Below are 24,311 nucleotides of genomic sequence, written 5' to 3' on the forward strand. Positions count from 1 at the left end.
CACCCCTGTAAAGCCTAAAGGTGCTCATTGAACTTTGGACCCCTTAGCGCAGTTAGGCTGCAAAAAAGTGCCACACATGTGGTATTGCCATACTCAGGAGAAGTAGTATAATGTGTTTTGGGGTGTATTTTTACACATACCCATGCTGGGTGGGAGAAATATCTCTGTAAATGACAATTTTTTAATTTTTTTTACACACAATTGTCCATTTACAGAGATCTTTCTCCCACTCAGCATGGGTATGTGTAGAAATACACCCCAAAACACATTATACTACTTCTCCTGAGTACGGCGATACCACATGTGTGGCACTTTTTTGCACCCTAACTGCACTAAAGGGCCCAAAGTCCAATGAGTACCTTTAGGATTTCACAGGTCATTTTGAGAAATTTCGTTTCAAGACTACTCCTCACGGTTTAGGGCCCCTAAAATGTCAGGGCAGTATAGGAACCCCACAAATGACCCCATTTTAGAAAGAAGACACCTCAAGGTATTCCGTTAGGAGTATGGTGAGTTCATAGAAGATTTTATTTTTTGTCACAAGTTAGCGGAAAATGACACTTTGTGAAAAAACACAATTAAAATCAATTTCCGCTAACTTGTGACAAAAAATAAAATCTTCTATGAACTCGCTATACTACTAACGGAATACCTTGGGGTGTCTTCTTTCTAAAATGGGGTCATTTGTGGGGTTCCTATACTGCCCTGGCATTTTAGGGGCCCTAAACCGTGAGGAGTAGTCTTGAAACGAAATTTCTCAAAATGACCTGTGAAATCCTAAAGGTACTCATTGGACTTTGGGACCCTTTAGCGCAGTTAGGGTGCAAAAAAGTGACACACATGTGGTATCGCCGTACTCGGGAGAAGTAGTACAATGTGTTTTGGGGTGTATTTTTACACATACCCATGCTGGGTGGGAGAAATACCTCTGTAAATGGACAATTGTGTGTAAAAAAATCAAAAGATTGTCATTTACAGAGGTATTTCTCCCACCCAGCATGGGTATGTGTAAAAATACACCCCAAAACACATTATACTACTTCTCCCGAGTACGGCGATACCACATGTGTGGCACTTTTTTGCACCCTAACTGCACTAAGGGGCCCAAAGTCCAATGAGTACCTTTAGGATTTCACAGGTTATTTTTGTTTCAAGACTACTCCTCACGGTTTAGGGCCCCTAAAATGCCAGGGCAGTATAGGAACCCCACTAATGACCCCATTTTAGAAAGAAGACACCCCAAGGTATTCCGTTAGGAGTATGGTGAGTTCATAGAAGTTTTTATTTTTTTGTCACAAGTTAGCGGAAATTGATTTTAATTGTTTTTTTTTCACAAAGTGTCATTTTCCGCTAACTTGTGACAAAAAATAAAATCTTCTATGAACTCACCATACTCCGTACGGAATACCTTTGGGTGTCTTCTTTCTAGAATGGGGTCATTTGTGGGGTTCCTATACTGCCTTGGCATTTTAGGGGCCCTAAACCGTGAGGAGTAGTCTTGAAACCAAATGTCGCAAAATGACCTGTGAAATCCTAAAGGTACTCATTGGACTTTGGGCCCCTTCGCGTACTTAGGGTGTAAAAAAGTGCCACACGTGGTACCGCCGTACTCAGGAGAAGTAGTATAATGCGTTTTGGGGTGTATTTTTACACATACCCATGCTAAGTGGGAGAAATATCTCTGTAAATGACAATTGTTTGATTTTTTTACACACAATTGTCCATTTACATAGAAATGTCTCCCACCCAGCATGGGTATGTGTAAAAATACACCCCAAAACACATTATACTTCTTTTCCTGAGTACGGCGGTACCACATGTGTGACACTTTTTTTGCAGCCTAGGTGCGCTAAGGGGCCCAACGTCCTATTCACAGGTCATTTTGAGGCATTTGTTTTCTAGACTACTCCTCGCGGTTTAGGGCCCCTAAAATGCCAGGGCAGTATAGGAACCCCACAAGTGACCCCATTTTAGAAAGAAGACACCCCAAGGTATTCCGTTAGGTGTATGGCGAGTTCATAGAAGATTTTATTTTTTGTCACAAGTTAGTGAAAAATGACACTTTGTGAAACAAAACCAATAAAAATCAATTTCCGCTAACTTTTGACAAAAAAAATCTTCTATGAACTCGTCATACACCTAACAGAATACCTTGGGGTGTCTTTTTTTCTAAAATGGGGTCACTTGTGGGGTTCCTATATCGCCCTGGCATTTTACGGGCCCAAAACTGTGAGTAGTCTGGAAACCAAATGTCTCAAAATGACTGTTCAGGGGTATAAGCATCTGCAAATTTTGATGACAGGTGGTCTATGAGGGGGCGAATTTTGTGGAACCGGTCATAAGCAGGGTGGCCTTTTAGATGACAGGTTGTATTGGGCCTGATCTGATGGATAGGAGTGCTAGGGGGGTGACAGGAGGTGATTGATGGGTGTCTCAGGGGGTGGTTAGAGGGGAAAATAGATGCAATCAATGCACTGGGGAGGTGATCGGAAGGGGGTCTGAGGGGGATCTGAGGGTTTGGCCGAGTGATCAGGAGCCCACACGGGGCAAATTAGGGCCTGATCTGATGGGTAGGTGTGCTAGGGGGTGACAGGAGGTGATTGATGGGTGTCTCAAGGTGTGATTAGAGGGGGGAATAGATGCAAGCAATGCACTGGCGAGGTGATCAGGGCAGGGGTCTGAGGGCATTCTGAGGGTGTGGGCGGGTGATTGAGTGCCCTAGGGGCAGATAGGGGTCTAATCTGATAGGTAGCAGTGACAGGGGGTGATTGATGCTTAATTAGTGGGTGTTTAGGGTAAAGAACAGATGTAAACACTGCACTTGGGAGGTGATCGGACGTCGGATCTGCGGGCGATCTATTGGTGTGGGTGGGTGATCAGATTGCCCGCAAGGGGCAGGTTAGGGGCTGATTGATGGGTGGCAGTGACAGCGGGTGATTGATGGGTGGCAGTGACAGGGGGTGATTGATGGGTGGCAGTGACGGGGTGATTGATGGGTGATTGATAGGTGATTGACAGGTAATCAGTGGGTTATTACAGGGGAGAACAGATGTAAATATTGCATTGGCGAATTGATAAGGGGGGGTCTGAGGGCAATCTGAGCATGTAGGCGGGTGATTGGGTGCCCGCAAGGGGCAGATTAGGGTCTGATCTGATGGGTAACAGTGACAGGTGGTGATAGGGGGTGATTGATGGGTAATTAGTGGGTGTTTAGAGGAGAGAATAGATGTAAACGCTGCGCTTGGGTGGTGATTTGATGTCGGATCTGCGGGCGATCTATTGGTGTGGGTGGGTGATCAGATTGCCCGCAAGGGGCAGGTTAGGGGCTGATTGTTGGGTGGCAGTGACAGGGGGTGATTGATGGGTGATAGGTGATTGGCAGGTGATTGACAGGTGATCAGTGGGTTATTACAGGGAAGGACAGATGTAATTAATGCACTGGCGAATTGATAAGGGGGGGGGGGGTCTGAGGGCAATCTGAGCGTGTGGGCGGGTGATTGGGTGCCCGCAAGGGGCAGATTAGGGTCTGATCTGATAGGTAACAGTGACAGGTGGTGATAGGGGGTGATTGATGGGTGATTGATGGGTGATTGATGGGTAATTAGTGGGTGTTTAGAGAAGATAACAGATGTAAACAATACATTTGGGAGGTAATCTGACGGCGGGTTTGCGGGCGATCTAATGGTGTGGGGGGGTGATCAGATTGCCCGCAAGGGGCAGGTTAGGGGCTGATTGATGGGTGGCAGTGACAGGGGGTGATTGATGGGTGATAGGTGATTGGCAGGTGATTAGTGGGTTATTACAGGGAAGAACAGATGTAATTAATGCACTGGTGAATTGATAAGGGGGGGGTCAGAGGGCAATCTGAGCGTGTGGGCGGGTGATTGGGTGCCCACAAGGGGCAGATTAGGGTCTGATCTGATAGGTAAAAGTGACAGGTGGTGATAGGGGGTGATTGATGGGTGATTGATGGGTAATTAGTGGGTGTTTAGAGGAGAGAATAGATGTAAACAATGGATTTGGGAGGTGATCTGATGTCGGATCTGCGGGCGATCTATTGGTGTGGGGGGGTGATCAGATTGCCCGCAAGGGGCAGGTTAGGGGCTGATTGATGGGTGGCAGTGACAGGGGGTGATTGGCGGGTGATTGACAGGTGATCAGGGGGGATAGATGCATACAGTACATGGGGGGGGGGTTTGAGGGGGGGTCTGGGGAGAATCTGAGGGGTGGGGGGGGTGATCAGGAGGGGGCAGGGGGGGGGGATAAAAAAAAATTGCATTGACAGATAGTGACAGGGAGTGATTGATGGGTGATTAGGGGGGTGATTGGGTGCAAACAGTGGTCTGGGGGGTGGGCAGGGAGGGGGGGGTCTAATGGGTGCTGTGGGCGATCTGGGGCAGGGGGGGGGGAATCAGTGTGCTTGGTGCAGACTAGGGTGGCTGCAGCCTGCCCTGGTGGTCCCTCGGACACTGGGACCACCAGGGCAGGAGGCAGCCTGTATAATACACTTTGTAAACATTACAAAGTGTATTATACACTTTGTATGCGGCGATCGTCGGGTTAACATCCCGCCGGCGCTTCCGTATGGCCGGCGGGATGTTGCGGCGGGTGGGCGGCGCCAGGCGGAGGCGGAGGATCGCGTCACGGATGACGCGATCGCTCCGCCCATGCCCCTACAAGGACCGCCGCCATTTGTCTATACGGCGGTCCTTGCGGCGTCCACTTCCCGGCCGCCTCTGTGCGTTAGGCGGTCGGGAAGTGGTTAATATATATTAAAATTTTCTGAGTTCTGATCTGTGTGTGTGCGCCTGAAGTCAAGACAGCTTCTCAGAAAGTGTTTTTCTGGTGGTTACACACACATGTATCAACATTGGAATGTAAACAAAGGTACTGTTATCTCCAGTTTGGATGCGGATTTGAAGCTGAATAGCAGGAACAAGTGCTTTGTTTAACCATTTCAGTGTTGTTCTGCTAAAAAATATTCTGTTATAGTGGCTTTAAATCTGTGAGGAATCTTTTAGAGCAAATTCTGACTTTTAGGCCCAGTGCACACCAAAACCGCTAGCAGATCTGCAAAACACTAGAGGTTTTTGAAGCAGATTTCAGAGCAATTGTAGGCATGTTTAGAGGGGTTTTCTAAACATGCCTAGCGTTTTTTGGAGAGTTTTTGTGTAGCAGATTACAAATATTGTTACAGTAAAAGCTGTTAGTGAACAACTACTGTTAAAAAAATGCCTGGAAAACCGCTCTGACCTAGCGTCTTTCAGAGCTGTTTGAGCTTTACATTGAGGCAGAAACGCTTCTGCAAACCGCAAAACTGCTGCATGACCCACGTTTGCGGTTTGCTAAAAACCTCAAACTGCTGGTGTGCACCATCCCATTGAAATACATTAGCCAAGCGTTTTCACAGGTGGAAGTGGTTTGCGAAACGCTTCAAAAACCGCTCGGTGTGCACCAGGCCTCAGATCACTTTAATGCAAGTGTTTTGCAATAACGCACTTTATGCATGCAGTGCATTACCATGCTGCACTCCGTTGTACCTAATGCACCCGCTGTGACAGAGCAGCTGTTATGCCACACTGCAGCGCACCACTGTGAATGTCTCCTTAGGTCTTTCACAAAGGAAACTGAACAGCTTGTTGGGCAGTTCAGCCTCCTATCTGCCGGCTACTGAACGCCGTCCAGCTGCAATATTATGCAGTTGAATGGCATTGTTTATAACTGCACTCGTCGGTCATGTTGCATTTGTTGTGACTTTGGCTGGATTTATAGTGATCTGTTGCATAATGCACACCTTATGAGTGTGAACTGCAATGGAGACTGGACCTGTTGGACAGGAAGTACATCACTGAAATTCCTGGCTTCCCTGGCATAATTGTCATGCGCAACACCGTTGCCAACAAATCTAACATTCCTGAATTCATCATGCATTGCGCTGCGTTAGCCCAGAAGTTGCACGGTAACCCGCTGTTGACTTTGCAGCAAGTCAGGAACTTCTGCCGCGACTAAGTGTACTAGGCCCCATAGATTTTCATTGCTGTTGCATTACCCTGTGTGCAGAAAGGATAATGCATCGCAAAGAATGAGGCCTAGTATAAATGGGGCCTTGAAGTAAACCTGAAACAAACCTATGACAAGGATTTATACTTACCTGGGGCTTTCGTCAGCCCCCTGTATTGTTAGCTCCCTCCATGCTGATTCTGACTCTTTCGTTGCACCGCAGTGGAGTCCGGGACCACTTCCCATGTGCGGTCCCAGCCGCACGCACCCCCTGACTGTGCTCCCTATGCCAGGAGCATTCTGTGCAAGCGCAGTTAGTCTTAGTAAGCTGCGTATTTGTAGACTCCTCTTGGATACAGGAGTGCGATCTGGGGGGCTCACGGCCCAGGGCTTGGGAGTTGGTGCAAAAATAATACAACTCCTCAGTTTGATCCACCGACTCCTTGACTTGATTGAAAGTATGTAACGTAAAAGGCATTTCATCACTAGTGATGGTCATGTTTAGAAGAACTCATGGAGAATCATGTGATTTGTTTGATCAACTAATAGATTTGCGAACCTCTGATTTGCTGTGATCACATCCTGCAAATGAGACTTATACATATATTATATGACCAAACGGATCACGTGCTTCTCAAGGAGTTCTAGACATGCCCATCTCTATTCATCACTGCCAAATCTTAGGAATTGTAAAGCTATATTGAGATGGGATCTGCTTTTAGTAACAGAACAAAGCTCCTGGACAGGAAGCCGACACACTACCCTGTCAGCCATCCAGCCTGCCATTGGTAACGTGACTGCCCTGGTATGTCATCTGTATAATAAGATTTACCAGAGCCACATATCAGCCAGGTTCCAGCATGTAACCCTGCAACCTTGCAGAAAAAGGCCTCTGCCTTCTCTATGGCCCAGTGCACACCAAAACCGCTAGCAGATCGTCAAAACGCTAGCGGTTTTGGGAGCAGAGAGCCGATATTTGCTGGGTGCACACCGAGCGGATTTTGTATGTGATCCGCCGGCCGCATCCGCGTGGCTAATGTATCTCTATGGGCTGGTGCACACCGGCGGTTTGAGGTTTTAAGCAAACCGCAAACGTGCAGCAAGAGGCACGTTTGCGGCTTGCTAAAAACCTCAAACCGCCGGTGTGCACCAACCGATAGAGATACATTAGCCACGCGGATTTTCAAGTGGATGCGGCCGGCGGATTCGCCCAGTGTGCACTGGGCCTAAATCTGATAAAGAAAAGGCCAGGGCCGTTTTCTGCAAGGGGGTGGAGCTATGCTCTGGCTGATACAGGGCGCCAGTGAATCTTATTATACAGACAATGGTCCATATGCAATTAACTTTTTCTACCAAGTTATCTCCTAGGATATCCTTTTCATTTTCTCTTTAAAATAACTTTAAACCATTTTACAATTGAAAAAGTACCTAAAAGTTGGTGGGAAAAAGTACTATCAAAATTATTTTGAGTATCTTCTTGCTTGCTGATGGTTTAAAAAGCAATTTATGACAAAATGTGAAAATATCACCTAGGGGAAGTGAATTGCATATGGGCCTATGTGTTGGAGCATTCTAACTTTTTTAAGGATACATGAGCGGAAAATAATAAATGGTGATCTGGCGGCTTCTGTGTATGCGTGAGTAAGGGACGGCGGCTGCTACATAGGGGACCGCAGAAGAATTGCTGCCTGCGAAGCTGCGACAAGGGACACAGAGACCTAAAGGGGCTGGAGGAAGCCCCAGGTAAGTAGATCAGCATTTATTATTTTTTAAAGTTACAGAGTACCCACCAAGCTTATGGCAGAACTCCTATGAGTGTGTAAGGGGTTACAAAGGACCAAAAAGCCCTGTTGCCAAAATCCTATGGAAAACTAGTTTGCCTTCTTAAAACAGAAGGTGGATACCTTAGCCCATAAAAAAAAAAATAAAAAATAAAAAAAAAAAAAAAATGTAAAAACGGGCATGTGTAGTGGGCTTTCCTCATCCTCACCACTCCCCCGTTCTCTGTCCCACCTCTGTTTTCGTGCAATGTCCCCCTGAACCTACTTCTGGGTCGGGGAACACTGCGCAGACGCTGCCTGGCGACGCCTCCTTGATTGTATGCCCACGGCTGGGATTGCTCTGTGCATGCACACTACGTAGTTGTGACTGCCTGATATGCAGATTGTGGCTACAAATAGGTGCAAAGCAGATATTAGGTTGCAAGAGCTTAAAGTGTACCAGAGCTGAAAAATAAAGATTTTATACATACCTGGGGATTCCTTCAGCCCCATCTGCCTGGATCGCTCCCACACCGCCGTCCTCCGATGTCTGTAGCTCCGGTACCGGGTCCCCGCACTTCCGTCAGTCGGAGCCAGTCTAATGTAAGAAGGGCACACTTCCTGCCTAGACTGGCTGCGATGATGTAAGTGATGGGACCCGGTTCCTGAAGCTGTGGGCAGCGGAGGACGCGGCATGGGAGCGATCCAGGTGGATGGGGCTGGAGGAAGCCTCAAGTATGCATAAAATCTTTTTAGTTTTTCAGCTCTGAGTCTCTTGAAGATTAGTTGGAATGAAGGTTTAAGGGCAACTGTAGTGAGAGGTATATGGAGGCTGCCACATTTATTTCCAGTTGCCTTGCAGCCCTGCTGATCTATTTGGCTGTAGAAGTGTCTGAATAACACCAGAAACAAGCATGCAGCTAATCTTGTCAGATCTGACAATAATGGGCTCTATTCATAAAACTTTACCGCAAGTTTTCCGCTCAAAACAGCTGACTTTCCCGACCATTTAGCAAAGTGGGCATTCATAAAGTCTGTTTCCGCATGAAAATCTGACATTCCTTTCCAGTGCCGGAAATTACCGCCTTGTGCGGAGATTATCACAACACATGTCACTGAAGGTTAATTCATAAAGATTAGAGCAGGCGGAATGTGTGCGGAGAAACCCGGCTGTTTAGATAAGGCGATAAGCCAGCCGTACCAGGCAAGCTAATGGAGACAGACCTCCCAGGCAGCTGCAGTGAGAGGAGAGGAGAGCAGACAAGGCATTCCGGAATACCAAGGCTGTGTTTTTTTTATCCCTTTGGGTACCTGTTTTCAGATAAATTTCACATCAGGAAGCCTGCATGTGTAACATTTATTGAAGTTCTTCTAAGCTGCAGCAATTAAATAGATTGTTTAGGAAGACTGATGCTACGTACACACATGCGACAACGATCGTTCGTTGAGAACGACGAACGAACTTTTAATTGTTGAAAGAACGACCTATGTAAAGATGGTTTTAAAAGGTGTGTAACGATCTGATCGTTAGAACGAACGTTACATCACAGAAAGCAACTATTGCGCCTGCGCATAAAAATGAGAAGTTTCAGGGAGAAATAGTGAAATGCGCATGTCAAGCCTAGTACGAACGATCGTTTCCAACGATGTACTACTTTTGCAAACGATCGTCGTTGGTTAAAATCCGCCGAGACAGAACTTTCTTTTGTAGCGATTTGGCTCGTTCGTCGTTTGCCTTAATAGTCGGTGGTTCGTTTTTTGTAACGATCGTCGTTGGTAAAGATCAGGGAACGATCGTTACAAACGACTATAGTCGCATGTGTGTGTACGCACCTTAATAGACAGATTCAGTGCAGATTCAGGAGAGACAGAAAAATGCACATGTAAAGGGATGCTGGGGCTGCCTCCTTTATACTCAAGGCTGTCTCTGCAGGAGAAAATGTATCAACTCAGTCAGCAAATGTAACAACTCAGCAGCACCCCCAGTTTAGTGCGGGAATTCCCCGACCTATTATCACAAGTGTAAACTTTTCTATGAATTAGCACACAAAAGTCTAAAATACTGATGTGGTGTTTTCCCTCCAAGATTTTTTTTTTTACTGCAAATGTTTTATGAATAGAGCCCAATGTCAGAAACACCTGATTTGCTGCATGCTTGTTCAGGGTCTAGGCTAAAAGTATTAGAGGCAGATGATCAGCAGGATAGCCAGGCAACTGGTATTGTTTAAAAGGAAATAAATATGGCAGCCTCCATATAGCACTCACTACAGTTGTCCTTTAAGGTTATGCAAATCGGCCCACCAGGGCCAGAGCAATCCAGCACGGTGGTCATGGACGAGCTGAGCTCGTCCATACCGCTAAGCTGGTTTTTAAAGGACCTGCTGACATCATTTCAGTAATCGTCTTGATAACTCAGATGAGAATGATGATGAGCACAAGGCTGGAGATCATTATGTCAGGCTGATTGGGTTAGAATTAGGTGCAATCTAAAAAGAAAACAGAGCGCTCTATGGTGCATCTCCAGACAGCAACTGAGAGACGGGAGACGCATCCTGGCTTTGAGATATGCAAATATTGCTTTTTAATCTTGTAAGTAGAAACTTAATTTGCGTGGATTAAACTTTTTTTTTGTCTGGTAATGCACCATAGATCACTCAGTTTTCTTTTTAGATTGCACCTGTTTCTTTCACCCAATTGGAGAGCAGCTCAGGGAGCTAGACTTTGATTCAGAGTGGATTAGTATTGTTTGCATTGGAGCTCTGGACATTGTTGTTTTTCTGTGATTGGATTAGAATGGCAGACTTGACATGTTAAAAGGAGGGTGATGCTTGAAATCATTGATCTTCCATTGTTAAAGGGAAGGTTCAAGCAAAATAAAAAAATGAGTTTCACTTACCTGGGGCTTCTACCAGCCCCATGCAGCCATCCTGTGCCCTCGTAGTCACTCACTGCTGCTCCAGTCCCCTGCTGGCAGCTTGCCGACCTCGGAGGACTATGAGGGCACAGGATGGCTGCATGGGGCTGGTAGAAGCCCCAGGTAAGTGAAACTCATTTTTTTATTTTGCTTGGACATTCCCTTTACCAATTGTGACCAGCAAAGAAACATATGCAGCTATCATTGCGTTGCATAAAAATGCCTTCACAGGCAAGGATATAGTGGCTACTGGGGCCTGGTGCACACCAGAGGAGTTTTTCTAAACGTTTTGAATTTTTAAATCTGCTTCTAATGTAATCCTATGTGTCTGTGCACACTGGAGCAATGAGGTTTTGTAAAAAAAAAAAAACCCATAGCATTACATTGGGAAGAGCTTTTGAAACCTCTAAAAGCTCTTCCCAATGTAATGCTATGGGTTTTTTTTTTTACAAAACCTCATTGCTCCAGTGTGCACAGACACATAGGATAACGGTACTTATCTGTTAGCCGGGCGCATTCGGCAGGTGGCGCTAATTACTATTCCCCCTCCAGGCTGACATGGATAGTAGGGAAAGATGTAACTCTGGTGGAGTTTTGTCGCCACCTAGAGGATGCGCCCGGCTAACGGATAAGTACCGGATAACATTAGCAGCAGATTTAAAAACTCAAAACGCTCAGAAAAACTACTCTGGTGTGCACCAGGCCTAAGATTGCATCTCAATCAACAATTTATAGGATCATCAAGAACTTCAAGGAAAGAAGTTCAATTCTTGTTAAAAGGGTTCAGGGCGTCCAAGACAGCCCAGCAAGCGCCAGGATCGTCTCCTAAAGAGGATTCAGCTGCGGGATCAGAATGCAAGGTTGCTCAGGAATAGCAGCAGGCAGGTGTGAGTGCATCTGCACGCACAGTGAGGTGAAGACTTTTGGAAAATGGCCTGGTGTCAGGAAGGCCAGCAAAGAAGCCACTTCTCTCCCCCCAAAAAATCAGGGACAGTGATCTTCTGCAGAAAGTATGGTGAATGGACTGCTGAGGACTGGGGTAAAGTCATATTCTCAAATGAAGCCCCTTTCCGATTGTTTGGGCCATCTGGAAAAAAGCTTGTCAGGAGAAGAAAAGGTGAGCGCTACCATCAGTCCTGTGTCATGCCAACAGTAAGGCCTCTTTCACACCCTAAAGTGCAAAACGTGGACGATTACCAAGGGAAAAATCACTGGACACTGCTGTGATTTTTCCGTGATCGCGATTAGCACTGCTATAGCACTAAATGCGATCGCTGGGTAATCGCCTGAAAATGGTGCAGGCTACACGGTTGCTTTCGGCAATTTGCATTAATCACCGGCGATTAGCGCAAATCGCCCAAGTGAGAACGGGCCAATAGGGTATTATTGCACTAGCGCTTTAAAAAGCACTAGCGCTTGAGCGTTTTTGCCAAAATCGCTGGCAAAACGCTCTAGTGTGAATGGGCCCTAAAGCATCCTGAGACCATTCATGTGTGGGGTTGCTTCTCATCCAAGGGAGTGGGCTCACTCACAATTTTTCCAAAAAACACAGCCATGAATAAAGAATGGTACCAAAACACCCTCCAACAGCAACTTCTTCCAACAATCCAACACCAGTTTGGTGAAGAACAATGCATTTTCCAGCACAATGGAGCACCATGTCATAAGGCAAAAGTGATGACTAAGTGGTTCGGGGACCAAAACGTTGAAATGTTGGGTCCATGGCCTGGAAACTCCCCAGATCTTCATCCCATTGAGAACTTGTGGTCATTCGTCAAAAGGCGGGTGGACAAACAAAAACCAAAGAATTCTGAGAAACTCAAAGAAGAGATGAAAGAATATATTCCTATCAGTCAGGATTTGGCCCAGAAGATGATTGAGAGCATTCCCAGTCGAATTGCAGAGGTCCTGAAAAAGAAGGGCCAGCACTGCAAATACTGACTCTTTGGCCCGGTTCACACTTGCGGTTCTCTGCCAAACGGACCGGATCCGGATCGGAACAGTACGGTTCTGATCCGGATCCGATCCGGTCAGGTTGCATCAGGTGTTCATCAGGATGCGATCCGGATCCGTTTGGCAAAAGATAGTAGAAATAGAATAAAAATGTTGGGGTCTGGGAGGGTGGCAGAAGGTGGACCTGTGGAATCATGCCCTCCGCTGTTTAGCACTCACCTCCACCTCCGACATACTGCCAACATCTCCAGCACGTTTAAAGTCACTGCTGCTCCACTCCAAAATGCTTGCCCATGTGTCCCCATCCAAAATCGCCGCTACAATACACATAGGAAGTGGGGTAGAACATCCGGATTTTTAGCCAGTGTGTTGTGCGCTCTCCGGTTCTCATTGGTTTGTATTGGCCGGATGGTGCAGTCCGGCTCTGCTCCGGATACGGCTGCCGGAGGACCCGGACCAAAAAATAGCGCATGTTGGGTCTTATGCCGGAGTCCGGATCCGGTCCGGACGAAACGGACGCATGTGAACGGACGCATAGGCTTTCATTGCTATGCCGTGCGTCCGTTCCGTCCGTTCTGCATGCGGTCCGGCTCCGGCACGGCGATTCCGGACGGCGACCGCTAATGTGAACCGGGCCTTTGCATAAATCTCATGTAATTGTCAATAAAAGCATTTGAAACATATGAAGTGCTTATAATTATATTCAGTACATCACGCAAACAACTGAAACAAAGATCTAAAAAGCAGTTTAGTAGCAAACTTTGTGAAAACTAATATTTTTACAGTCTCAAAACTTTTGGCCAGGATTGTATACGTACCTGGGGCTTCTTCAGGCCATGGGCTCCCCCGCAGTCCTTCAAGGTCACCTCTATTCTCAGCTGTGTACTGCACATGTGTGGCACAATACTGAGACAAGGAAACCTAGGTAAGTACAGTGGCGTACTCGTTCGCAATCTCGCCTTGCAGCGATGGGTCCTGTTCCCAGCCCAGGCTCTATCTGCATGGGGTTTGTTTGTGTCTGCACAGGTTTCCTCCCACATCCCAAAAACATACAGATAAGTTAATTGGCTTCCCCCTAATTGGACATACTATGACAATGGTACTAGTGATTACATTGTGAGCCTCTCTGAAGGACAGTTAAGTGACAAGACAATATACTCTGTACAGTGTCGTGGAAGATGTCACATGTCAGTGCTATATAAATATCACTTTATTTTTTTTTATGCCACATTTATTTTAAAATAATAGTAGCAGTAGGGTATTGTACTGTGTTAGCCATCAGTAAAAGCAAGAAGTTTTAAATCAGGATGATACCATTTATTGGCTAACTACGTAGTTAGCCAATAAATGGTATCATCCTGATTTAAAACTTCTTGATTTTAAAATAACTTTTCAGTACTACTTCAAATTGAAAAAGTAGATAACAAAGTACCTTAAAAATTATTCTGAATATTTTCTTGCTTGTTAAATGGTATATTAATGAGGTGTGAAAGATTCAATTAGGAGAAAACTGCCTTTAGCTAACCCGTCTATGAACTGACATGCAGCTCTGTACATCATCAATCTGACATTCGTTTGCTGGTATTTGTGGTTGGACGGTCACTAGGTGGCGCTCTGTACACAACATTTGGTAATAAATGGTACCAGTGACATGGTGAATGATTACTGTCAGCAGCTAGAGATGCAGAATCGGGACATTCAGATGTGATCGGCTTGCTATTTTATAGCAAGTGCTTCTAGAGTATGGGGGATGAGAGATGATTCAGCTTTCACGGTGTGTCACTGTGCAGTCGAGTTGCTAGAAGTGAGCACTGGCCTGGGCAGAAGACAGTGATGAGGTAGTCACATGATTGTTGTCATATGACTGGAGGCGTGGCCGTGCCGCGTGTCATGGCTGCCTGCTGTACATGTGATGGGTATGGTGTCTGTTCGTGATTATGAAGTTGTTAGCGCTGGTGAAGAGAAGCCCAGTCATTAGACCTAAGCCTCCTGCAGCTGTGCTTTGTTGGGTCAGTGATCTGCATTTCTAGTTTTGTATCAAATGTGGGATGCACCATAGAACTGCATGCAGCACTTGCAAATGACCTTACTGCAACTTTCATTCCCACGAATTGTTTTTACTTGTCCTTCAGTGTCCTGCCCTTCCTGATTTTCTACAAAAGTAATAGGCAGGCATTACCTAACTTTTCCATCATAATTGTTATCTGTGTTTGGTTTTGTTTGTGTCTACTTAGCTGTTAATCAGTACCAAAAATGAAACGTGCAATAAATAAATTGTACAGTTTGTCTATCACACTCATTCACCCACATACTCTCTCTATTGTGGTCCTGCCTGATTGCATTGTATCACAGCACACAAATCCTCAGTGGGTCTGTATACAGCAGAATTCCTTTATGGTAAACTCCAAGGGACCAGGCAGGCAAAGTAGGTTACTTTGTTAGAAGTTTACTAAATCAAAAGTGGTCATACACAAGCACATGCAGTATACCATAGTACTGTATCTTCATTTGGTCAATAATTGGGAGTCATTTGTTCTTTAGTGTTTAGTGTTTTAGTAGGCGAGCACAGACCATGTCTAAGCTAGATCAAAATGCACAGAGCTCAGTATGCAGAGATTTGCATGCAATAATCACACAACAGCTTGCACGGAAGCATAGGTCTCACCAGTTCATATTTCTGTGCAGCCTGGATGATACTGTAGCGTTGCAGCCATGCACAAGCAAGTCACAGATGACAGGCGATTCCCTCAGTAATCAGGCAGAAGCTTACACAGGAAGCATAGGTCGCACCAGAGGGTGCTTTTGAGGTAACCCATGCAGGCCCAAAGTAGTCTACAGTAGCGAGCAGGTTACAAGTGGCTGCCAGCCCGCTCATGGGTCCCTGACCATCGTATGCACCTGCCGACGTTCCTCTATAGCTGGATACAGAATACCGCAGGGACCAAAACAAACGGTTTACTATAACAGGAATTCTTTTATATCAGACCCAGGTGTGTTTATAACCTGTTGATGCAAGTTGTGTACCGTGCTTAAACTACCTCTGCATTGAAGTGCCGGAATCCGTCTTCTTTTTTTTATAATCTATTATATCAGAGTTTACTATACCAGGCATTACTCCCATATACTTATGATGGTGCTTGGACCGGGACCTGGACCTGGACATTTGGTTTACTATACCCAAAGTTTTACTATAACATTATCCTATATAATAATAGGCAAGTGTCCCTGAGTCTGTCCATGTGTCAGTGCTTTTTAGCACTGCGCATGTGCAGGGACACTGCCTAGAGCCGGAGGAGGACGGGGCCAGAAGGGGTGGTCATGTGTGCGCGAGGCGGGCATGCGCACGGCGGATTAGTGACAGACCTAGCCCATTTTTAAATGGGCTAAGGTCACTAGTACTATATGTCTTGGGGAGACATAAAATATGTAGGGATGGATTTCCTTGTCTATATTTAGTGCACTACAGACAGCAGTGGGAGAGTTTCTATAGTGAGATGGAAAGTTCTGAACCTTCCCTACTGTTCTAAGGACTCTTTCACAGAGACGGCTGGACTGTGGCTGCGCTCATATGTGCCTCCAGGAGCCAGATGCCCCTCTATTGCCCATATTAAGTGCCTCATAGTGTTTGATGGGTGAGGCATTTCAGTCTCTTATCTGTTCTTTTCTTTCCCAAAAACAGGTGCCCATGGAGTGGCCTGAGAGGGAATCTCATATTATGAAACCCAACAGTAAAAATAAAATTAAAAAAAAAATAATACGGTCAACATGCACAGGATTAAACCAACTTGCCTGTGTCCCCCCCCCCCCCCCTCATTAAACTAGACATACACAGGTCTAAAAACAGCGAGATATGGTAAGCTGACCTCTCGCCAGTCATAAATTAGTTGGATGGTGATTGACTACATCAACACACTGCTTGCAATGCGTTACGATGCAGCACGCTGTTATACCACAATGCACCCACCGCACTGTGAACATTGCATAGGTGGTGCATTGCAGTGTGGCAAGCCGCATTACAAAATGAATAAATGCCCCACAGCTAAGTGCTAAATCAACCCCAAAGAACTGCCTGATCAATACATTTGTAAAGCGCTACGGATTCCCTCAACCAGCCCCATCCCTCCAAACCACAGAGATGTTAAAGCGCAACTGAAATGAGAAGAATATGGAGGGTGCCATATTTATTTCCTTTTATACAATACCAGTTGCCTGGCAGTCTTGCTGATCTATTTTATTTGGCAGCAGTAGTGCCTGAGTAACGCCAGAAACAAACATGCGCTTAATATGCTGCTTGCTTGTTCAGGGTCTATGGCTAAAAGTATGATTAGATGATTAGGTTAATAGCTTGTTTAGAGAACCTTTTCATGATATGCTACTTTTTTGAGATAGGAATTTTGGGTTTTCATGAGCTGTATGCCAAAATCATCAATATTAAAACAATAAAAGGCTTTGAACTACTTCAGTTGTGTGTAATGAATCTAAAATATATGAAAGTCTAAAGTTTATCAGTACATTACAGAAAATAATGAACTTTATCACAATATGCTATTTTGAGAAGATCCTGTGTGTGTATATATATATATATATATATATATATATATATATATATATATATATATATATATATATATATATATATATATATATATATATATATATATATATATATATATTTCTTGTATAACCCAAATTTTTCAGCACAAAAAAATGTGCTGAAAAGTTACCCCCTCCGCTTATATGTGAGTCAGTGCAGCAGAACAGATAGTGGGGCAGGTTTTGTTACTGGCAGGTTTTGTAACTTGCTCCCTGCTGTGCCCGTTCCTCCCATCCCCCTGCGGTGTGCAGGGTGCGGTGCTCAGGATTACCTGTGTCCCCTAGCTTGTGGAAGCAATGTGTCAGCGGTGCAATGATCGGGTATTCTTCTTGTGTGGCAATCGTTGTGTCTCATATCTGACGCCATCTAGTGGGGCCTTGAGACACAGCTGTGTCATCCTTGAGGACATCTGACTATGGGGAGGGAGGCTGACTTGTACTGGGGGCACATCTTGCTACTATGGAGGGGGCTTATACGTGAGTCAATCACTTTTTCCTGGTTTCCTCGGTTTATACGCGGGTCGGCTTCTACTGTATGCCAGTATATATGGTATACAGTACAGACCAAAAGTTTGGACACACCTTCTCATTCAAAGAGTTTTCTTTATTTTCATGACTATGAACATTGTAGATTCACACTGAAGGCATCCAAACTATGAATTAACACATGTGGAAGTATAGTACATAATTAAAAAGTGTGAAACAACTGAAAATATGTCATTCTAGGTTCTTCAAATTAGCCACCTTTTTGCTTTGATTACTGCTTTGCACACTCTTGGCATTCTCTTGATGAGCTTTAAGAGGTAGCCACCTGAAATGGTTTTCACAGGTGTGCCCTGTCAGGTTTTATAAGTGGGATTTCTTGCCTTATAAATAGTGTTGGGACCATCAGTTGCGTTGTGGAGAAGTCAGGTGGATATACAGCTGATGGTCCTACTGAATAGACTGTTAGCTGCTTTTTTCTTGCCATAATACAAATTCTAAGTAAAGAAAAACAAGTGGCCATCATTACTTTAAGAAATGAAGGTCAGTCAAGCTGAAAAATTGGGAAAACTTTGAAAGTGTCCCCAAGTGCAGTCTCAAAAACCATCAAACGCTACAAAGAAACTGGCTCACATGCGGACCGCCCCAGGAAAAGAAGACCAAGCGTCACCTCTGCTGCGAAGGATAAGTTCATCCGAGTCACCAGCCTCAGAAATCGCAGGTTAACAGCAGCTCAGATTAGAGACCAGGTCAATGCCACACATTCTAGCAGCAGACACATCTGTAGAACAACTGTTAAGAGGAGACTGCGGGAATCAGGCCTTCATGGTAGAATATCTGCTAGGAAACCACTGCTAAGGACAGGCAACAAGCAGAAGAGACTTGTTTGGGCTAAATACCACAAGGAGTGGACATTAGACCAGTGGAAATCTGTGCTTTGGTCTGAGTCCAAATTTGAGATTTTTGGTTCCAACCACCGTGTTTTTGTGCGACGCAGAAAAGGTGAACGGATGTTCTCTACATGCCTGGTTCCCACCATGAAGCATGGAAGAGGAGGTGTGATGGTGTGGGGGTGCTTTGCTGGTGACACTGTTGGGGATTTATTCAAAATTGAAGGCATACTGAACCAGCATGGCTACCACAGCATCTTGCAGCTGCATGCTATTCCATCCAGTTTGCGTTTAGTTGGACCATCATTTATTTGTCAACAAGACAATGACCCCAAACACACCTCCAGGCTGTGTAACGGCTATTTGACCAGGAATGAGAGTGATGGGGTGCTGTGCCAGATGACCTGGCCTCCACAGTCACCAGACCTAAACCCAATCGAGATGATTTGGAGTGAGCTGGACTGCAGAGTGAAAGCAAAAGGGCCAACAAGTGCTAAGCATCTCTGGGAACTCCTTCAAGACTGTTGGAGGACCATTTCAGGTGACTACCTCTTGAAGCTCATCAAGAGAATGCCAAGAGTGTGCAAAGCAATAATCAAAGCAAAAGGTGGCTACTTTGAAGAGCCTAGAATATGGCATATTTTGAGTTGTTTCACACTTTTTGGTTATGTACTATACTTCCACATGTGTTAATTCATAGTTTGGATGCCTTCAATGTGAATGTACAATGTACGTACGCACACACACGTACACACGTCTAAGGTTTGCATGGGTTAATTAGGTTTTTATATCTGCTTGCTTGCAGTGTTCCAGTGAAGAAGTATCTTTAGTAAACCATGCAAGGTGGAAGCACAACGCAGCTGGTGGAACCAAGCATGCTAGCACTCAGGTAAGTGGCACAAATGAGCAGTACATGCTGTTTAGGAAACTTCCACCTCATGTGACAGCATGTTTTGTTTTTTCTTTTTTTTTTATGAAACTTTATTGAAAACAGGAGCCCAAACACACATAATAGAAATAGTACATAACATACAATTAAGATGTACAAAACTTCTCAAATAAGAGAAGAATAATAAAAGTAAGGAGGAGGAGGTCCTTAGTCTTAGTCTGGTGAGTGAGCTGCTAAGAAAGCACGAATACCTGAAATCTGTGTTTGGTGGATGTTGAGGAACTAATTAGTAGTCCAAAAACCAAGTCCATACATTTAAAATATGGATGAACATAAGAGAATGGAAAAAAGCTTAACCTTTGTTTTGTGTTGTACAGAATAAAGCCCTGCCAGAGTTTATCAGCGAACGACTCGAGTGCTTTGAGAAGCTGAGGAACAGATATGAAGCCATACTGGCAGACAGGGTGAGAGAGACCTGTCCAATCAGGATGTCCTTACCTGATGGCATTGTGGTGACCGGACAATCATGGAGAACCACACCATATGAGGTGGCTGTGAAAACTAGGTAAGGTTCTCAAACGCAGCCAGGGTGTAATATCAGTAAAAGGAGACCACAGATTTTGGTCAACTGAAACCGCACATACGATGGGAGAAAATCCGGGGTTGTCTTAAAGTGTACCAGAGCTGAAAAAAAGTAAAAAGATGTATACATACCTGGGGCTTCCTCCAGCCCCATCTGCTCGGATCGCTTCCTCGCCTCTGTCCTCCGCTGCCCGCAGCTTCGGGAACCGGGTCCCGTTACTTACGTCTGTCGGAGCCAGTCTACGCAAGAGAAGTGTGCCCTCTACGTATCTCTCCTGCAGTTGCTGGAGAGATACGCAAAAAGCACACTTCTGCGTAGACTGGCCATGACTGATGTAAGTGACGGTTCCCGGAGCTGCGAGCAGCGGCGGACTGCATCATGGGAGTGATCCGAGCGGTTGGGGCTGGAGGAAGCCCCAGGTATGTATACATCTTTTTACTTTTTTGAATCTGAGTCCCTTTAAATGAAAATGAAAGGTCAAAATATTGGTTTCATACATTTGCAAAAAATGTATTCTAAAATGGTTGACCCTTTCTGAGAAATTCAAATACAGTATTACACCTGGTCTTACCACTTCTCAAGCCTTTCTATTAGTGATTTACTAGTATAGATTGCTGTTTTTGCACAGTAGGTATATTAGTACAATTTGCTCTACCTTCACTGTGATTCAAAACAAACCTGTAAGCAGTTTCTTTTGTAAGCAAAAATTTGCTACCGGAAGAAGCTCTAAAGAGAGTCACATGATTACATTATTGGCTGAGCAGCCGTTGGAAGCACTGAGAGAAAAGGGACAAGACTTTTACCCCAGAAAGCTGTAGATAACTTTTTAGTCATCTTCAGAAATTGTATGTAGGAACGGATTATTCATTTACAGGTATCTGAGCATCAGCTGCTGGTGGTAACCCTTGTCAATACTATGTCGGACTATATCCAACGTTGGCCTTTCCAAGCATGGGTCCAATGTTAAGCATAGCCAGACATAGGAAAAAAGGCTGCTGCTAGGTGGTGGTGTTGCTGGATAAATTCCAACACATCGGAAGCCCCTATAGATGTGTTGGACTTAGTCAAGGAGAATCGTGTAGGATTTCACTTGCAGTGTGTGGGCCACCAGTCTTGTTGATCTCCCAATAAAGTTGATCTCTTAAACGCTCGGTGGAATTGAGTAATGTATGGGGCACCTTAAGTATAACTGCACATTGTAATTCCATGGATCCAGAGTTGGATCTCCCAAGAAGACACCAGGCCCATTCTTTAATAAGGCCTCTCGGCACTCGCCATGTATGCTCCTACTTAGTGCTGTTCTTCAGCATAACTTTTTGCATGCCAGCTTAGTTCTGGGCACTCAAATAAACCCTAGAGCTTCTCTTTGCCCTCCATCTCCCCTGTATTGACTGAGCTGCCCTAAACCTTAACAGTATTGTCATTCATGCTGGCAGTGACCAGCTTGAATGACCATTGGGGTAGTGCATCAGCTTCCTAGCTAGTAGTTCTTTGGTTTGAACCTGAAATGGATGGGCTAGCACGGCACGGAGGGCACACACAGGCATGTCCTTCAGATGGGAACATGCCTCTACAACCTTTTTTTAATATTGAAAACTGCCCTGGGTACATATTATTCACTTACAACTTGCTCTTGCTATGATGCAGTGAGTTTTAATGCAATGCAATCCATGTTTATCAATGGGCTTTTTCGCATCTGATGTGTTATTGCATGCTGAAATTTTCTGGATGACATGCACATGATTGCTTCTGTTGGATGTCATATGTATGTGCACAGTATAGTACATACAAACACGCAAGCTATGCATTATGGGAGTGATCTAGGCCTTAGGATGATGTGTTTTTGCTCCTGTGCTTTGTTTTCTAGGTTTGTGCCAGGTTTTCTATAAAGCTACTGATATAAACTGTTGGCCTATTCTTTTCTCAGGCCAAGCTTCGCGCACACAATAATCGCAGCCCGGGTGAATGGAGTTGTGTATGATCTGAGCAGACCTCTGGAAAGGGATTCTGAAGTTGAGTTTCTCACTTTTGACACTCATGATGGGCAAGATGTAAGTTATGAAAGAGCGATACCCCTTTTTCTGTACATTACTAGTGATGCAGATCTCAGCTTTGCAGGATCCAGAACTTCCAGCTGGAGATCTCCCCCACCCCTGCCTCCCTTGACAAAGTGGCGTGACTGCTTCGATACCAGTGCAACTGTTCCGGGGGGGGGGGGGGGGGGGGGGGCTACTTCCATCAGCCGCTCAGTGTCCTTATCTCCCGAGTCATTAATAAAAGAGTACAGAGCGGCACACTTGTCCTTGTAGTCCTCCGGGTGCATGACCTTGGGTGCTAAGCAACACCCCAACGCAATTAAAGTAGTAGAGATGCAAGTATAATATACTTTGCATGCAAACAATATTGGAAGCTAAAGTACCTCCTAGTTTAATAAATGTTAGCATTTGTCTTGGATGCAGGGCATGCATTTTTCAGTCTGGCAGAGGCGGTGTATGCCTGTGCGATTAACCATTTAATTGCAACATGTGTTTAGGGATGCGCAGCCTTTCCCCCCCCACCTTTCCTTTACTAAAGTAGTAGAGATGATCGGTCAGCACACCAGCTTCTCAATGAGCATAGTTTATTTCCAGATCACATGTCAACACATCAGTTAACAATTGTTTCGGGGCCACTCAGGGTCCCCTTCTTCAGAACAGTGCAGACAAAAACTGCACTGTTCTGAAGAAGGGGACCCTGAGTGGCCCCGAAACAATTAACTGATGTGTTGACATGTGATCTGGAAATAAACTATGCTCATTGAGAAGCTGGTGTGCTGACCGATCATCTCTACTACTTATCTCCCGAGTGACGTATTGCGCTGACTTGTGTACACACTATATGCATACAGCACTTATGGTTGCTGTATTTTGCCTCAAGCACTTTGCCACATTTTGTTGGGTTTGAATCTTGTATTGTTATTGCTATTTGTTCACTGTAATTGTCTCACTATTTCCTATATTGGCAATCCGATTTATTGTTCACTTTCACTTATGCACTTTGGTATTGAGGACTAACTGAACCCAGGTTCATTCCCTGGTGGGAGCTGAAACTGTGAGCACCCCAGTTGACTATACGTATTAAGACAAATACAAATAACATTTATATCACACTTTTCTCCTGGCAGATTCAAAGCGCTAGAGCTGCAGCCACTAGGACAAGCTCTATAGGCTGTAGCAGTATTAGGGAGTCTTGCCTAAGGTCTCCTACTGAATAGGTACAGGCTTACTGAACAGGAAGAACCAAGATTCCAACCCAGGTCTCCTGTGTCAGAGGCAGACCAGTAACTATCCAGGCATTAATCATTATTACTTCTCATTGGGTGACTCTGATGCATTATTGATTGATCATTGTGGCTATAATGAAACTGGCTTAAAGTGTACCTGAGATGGATAAATAGAAAAATGTTATACCTACTTGGGGCTTCCTCCAGCCCCCTTCAGGCTGATTGCTCCCTCACTGCCCTCCTCCGCTGTCTAGATGCTCCGGTATATACCCCATTATCCTCGCCAGTCGGCGCAGTCCGGCTAGGAGAACAGGGCATCCACCGGAGCACCTAGACAGCAGAGAAGGACAGCGAGGGACCAATTAGCCTTAAGGGGCCCAGAGGAGGCCCCAGGTATGTATAAAACTTTTCTATGTATTCATCTTAAGGTTCTCTTTAATGCTGGAGAGGATTTTTTGTTATTGATTTTAATTTGGGCTATAGTGTATTGTATTGAATAAAAGTACCTTTTCCGCAGCCCCCATTGCTGATCAATGTAAGCCTTGCTTGCAGTTGCCCAGCCCTTTAGAAGCATCCATACAGTCAGTATAAAGAATCTGATGTTTTTTGGGGGTTCAGAAATGTAACACTTAAATATGTAAAAGAGCCATTGATGGGTAGATATGGTATCACCTGATGACATTAGTGAGATTCTCCTGATCTGTTATCATCCTTCTACAGATAGACAGATAGTACTTCAACCTATGGACTTGGTAGATCCATATTAATTTTTATATATACAAAGCTGTATGTAGCATTATCCATAGTCTTGTTGTTTTTCCTCACAAAGGTATTTTGGCATTCAAGTGCCCATGTCCTTGGAGCAGCTCTGGAGCAGTTCTATGGAGGCCTCTTGTGCCATGGACCCAGCACTGAGAACGGCTTTTTCTATGACATACGGCTGGACAACAGGTAGAAAGCAGACTGGTAGTGGCTTGTGCAGTT

The 24,311-nt window shown here is 45.0% G+C and overlaps 1 protein-coding gene across 2 annotated transcripts in view; it reads left to right on the plus strand.

Moving 5' to 3' along the window:
* The window catches only part of TARS2 (threonyl-tRNA synthetase 2, mitochondrial), a 203,631-nt gene that overhangs the window by 76,839 nt on the left and 102,481 nt on the right, over positions 1-24,311 (plus strand). The window contains exons 1-5 of one of the 2 annotated variants that reach the window (XM_068253236.1): positions 14,502-14,636; positions 19,399-19,482; positions 19,860-20,047; positions 21,993-22,116; positions 24,157-24,278. In XM_068253236.1, coding sequence (XP_068109337.1) covers positions 14,565-14,636; positions 19,399-19,482; positions 19,860-20,047; positions 21,993-22,116; positions 24,157-24,278 — 590 coding nt within the window. In that variant the 5' untranslated portion in view covers positions 14,502-14,564. Of the gene's footprint in view, positions 1-14,501; positions 14,637-19,398; positions 19,483-19,859; positions 20,048-21,992; positions 22,117-24,156; positions 24,279-24,311 lie in introns of those variants that run through there. The other variant, XM_068253237.1, reaches the window with a different exon arrangement.

Source organism: Hyperolius riggenbachi, chromosome 9 (genome assembly GCF_040937935.1).
Source record: "Hyperolius riggenbachi isolate aHypRig1 chromosome 9, aHypRig1.pri, whole genome shotgun sequence".
Taxonomy (NCBI): domain Eukaryota; kingdom Metazoa; phylum Chordata; class Amphibia; order Anura; family Hyperoliidae; genus Hyperolius; species Hyperolius riggenbachi.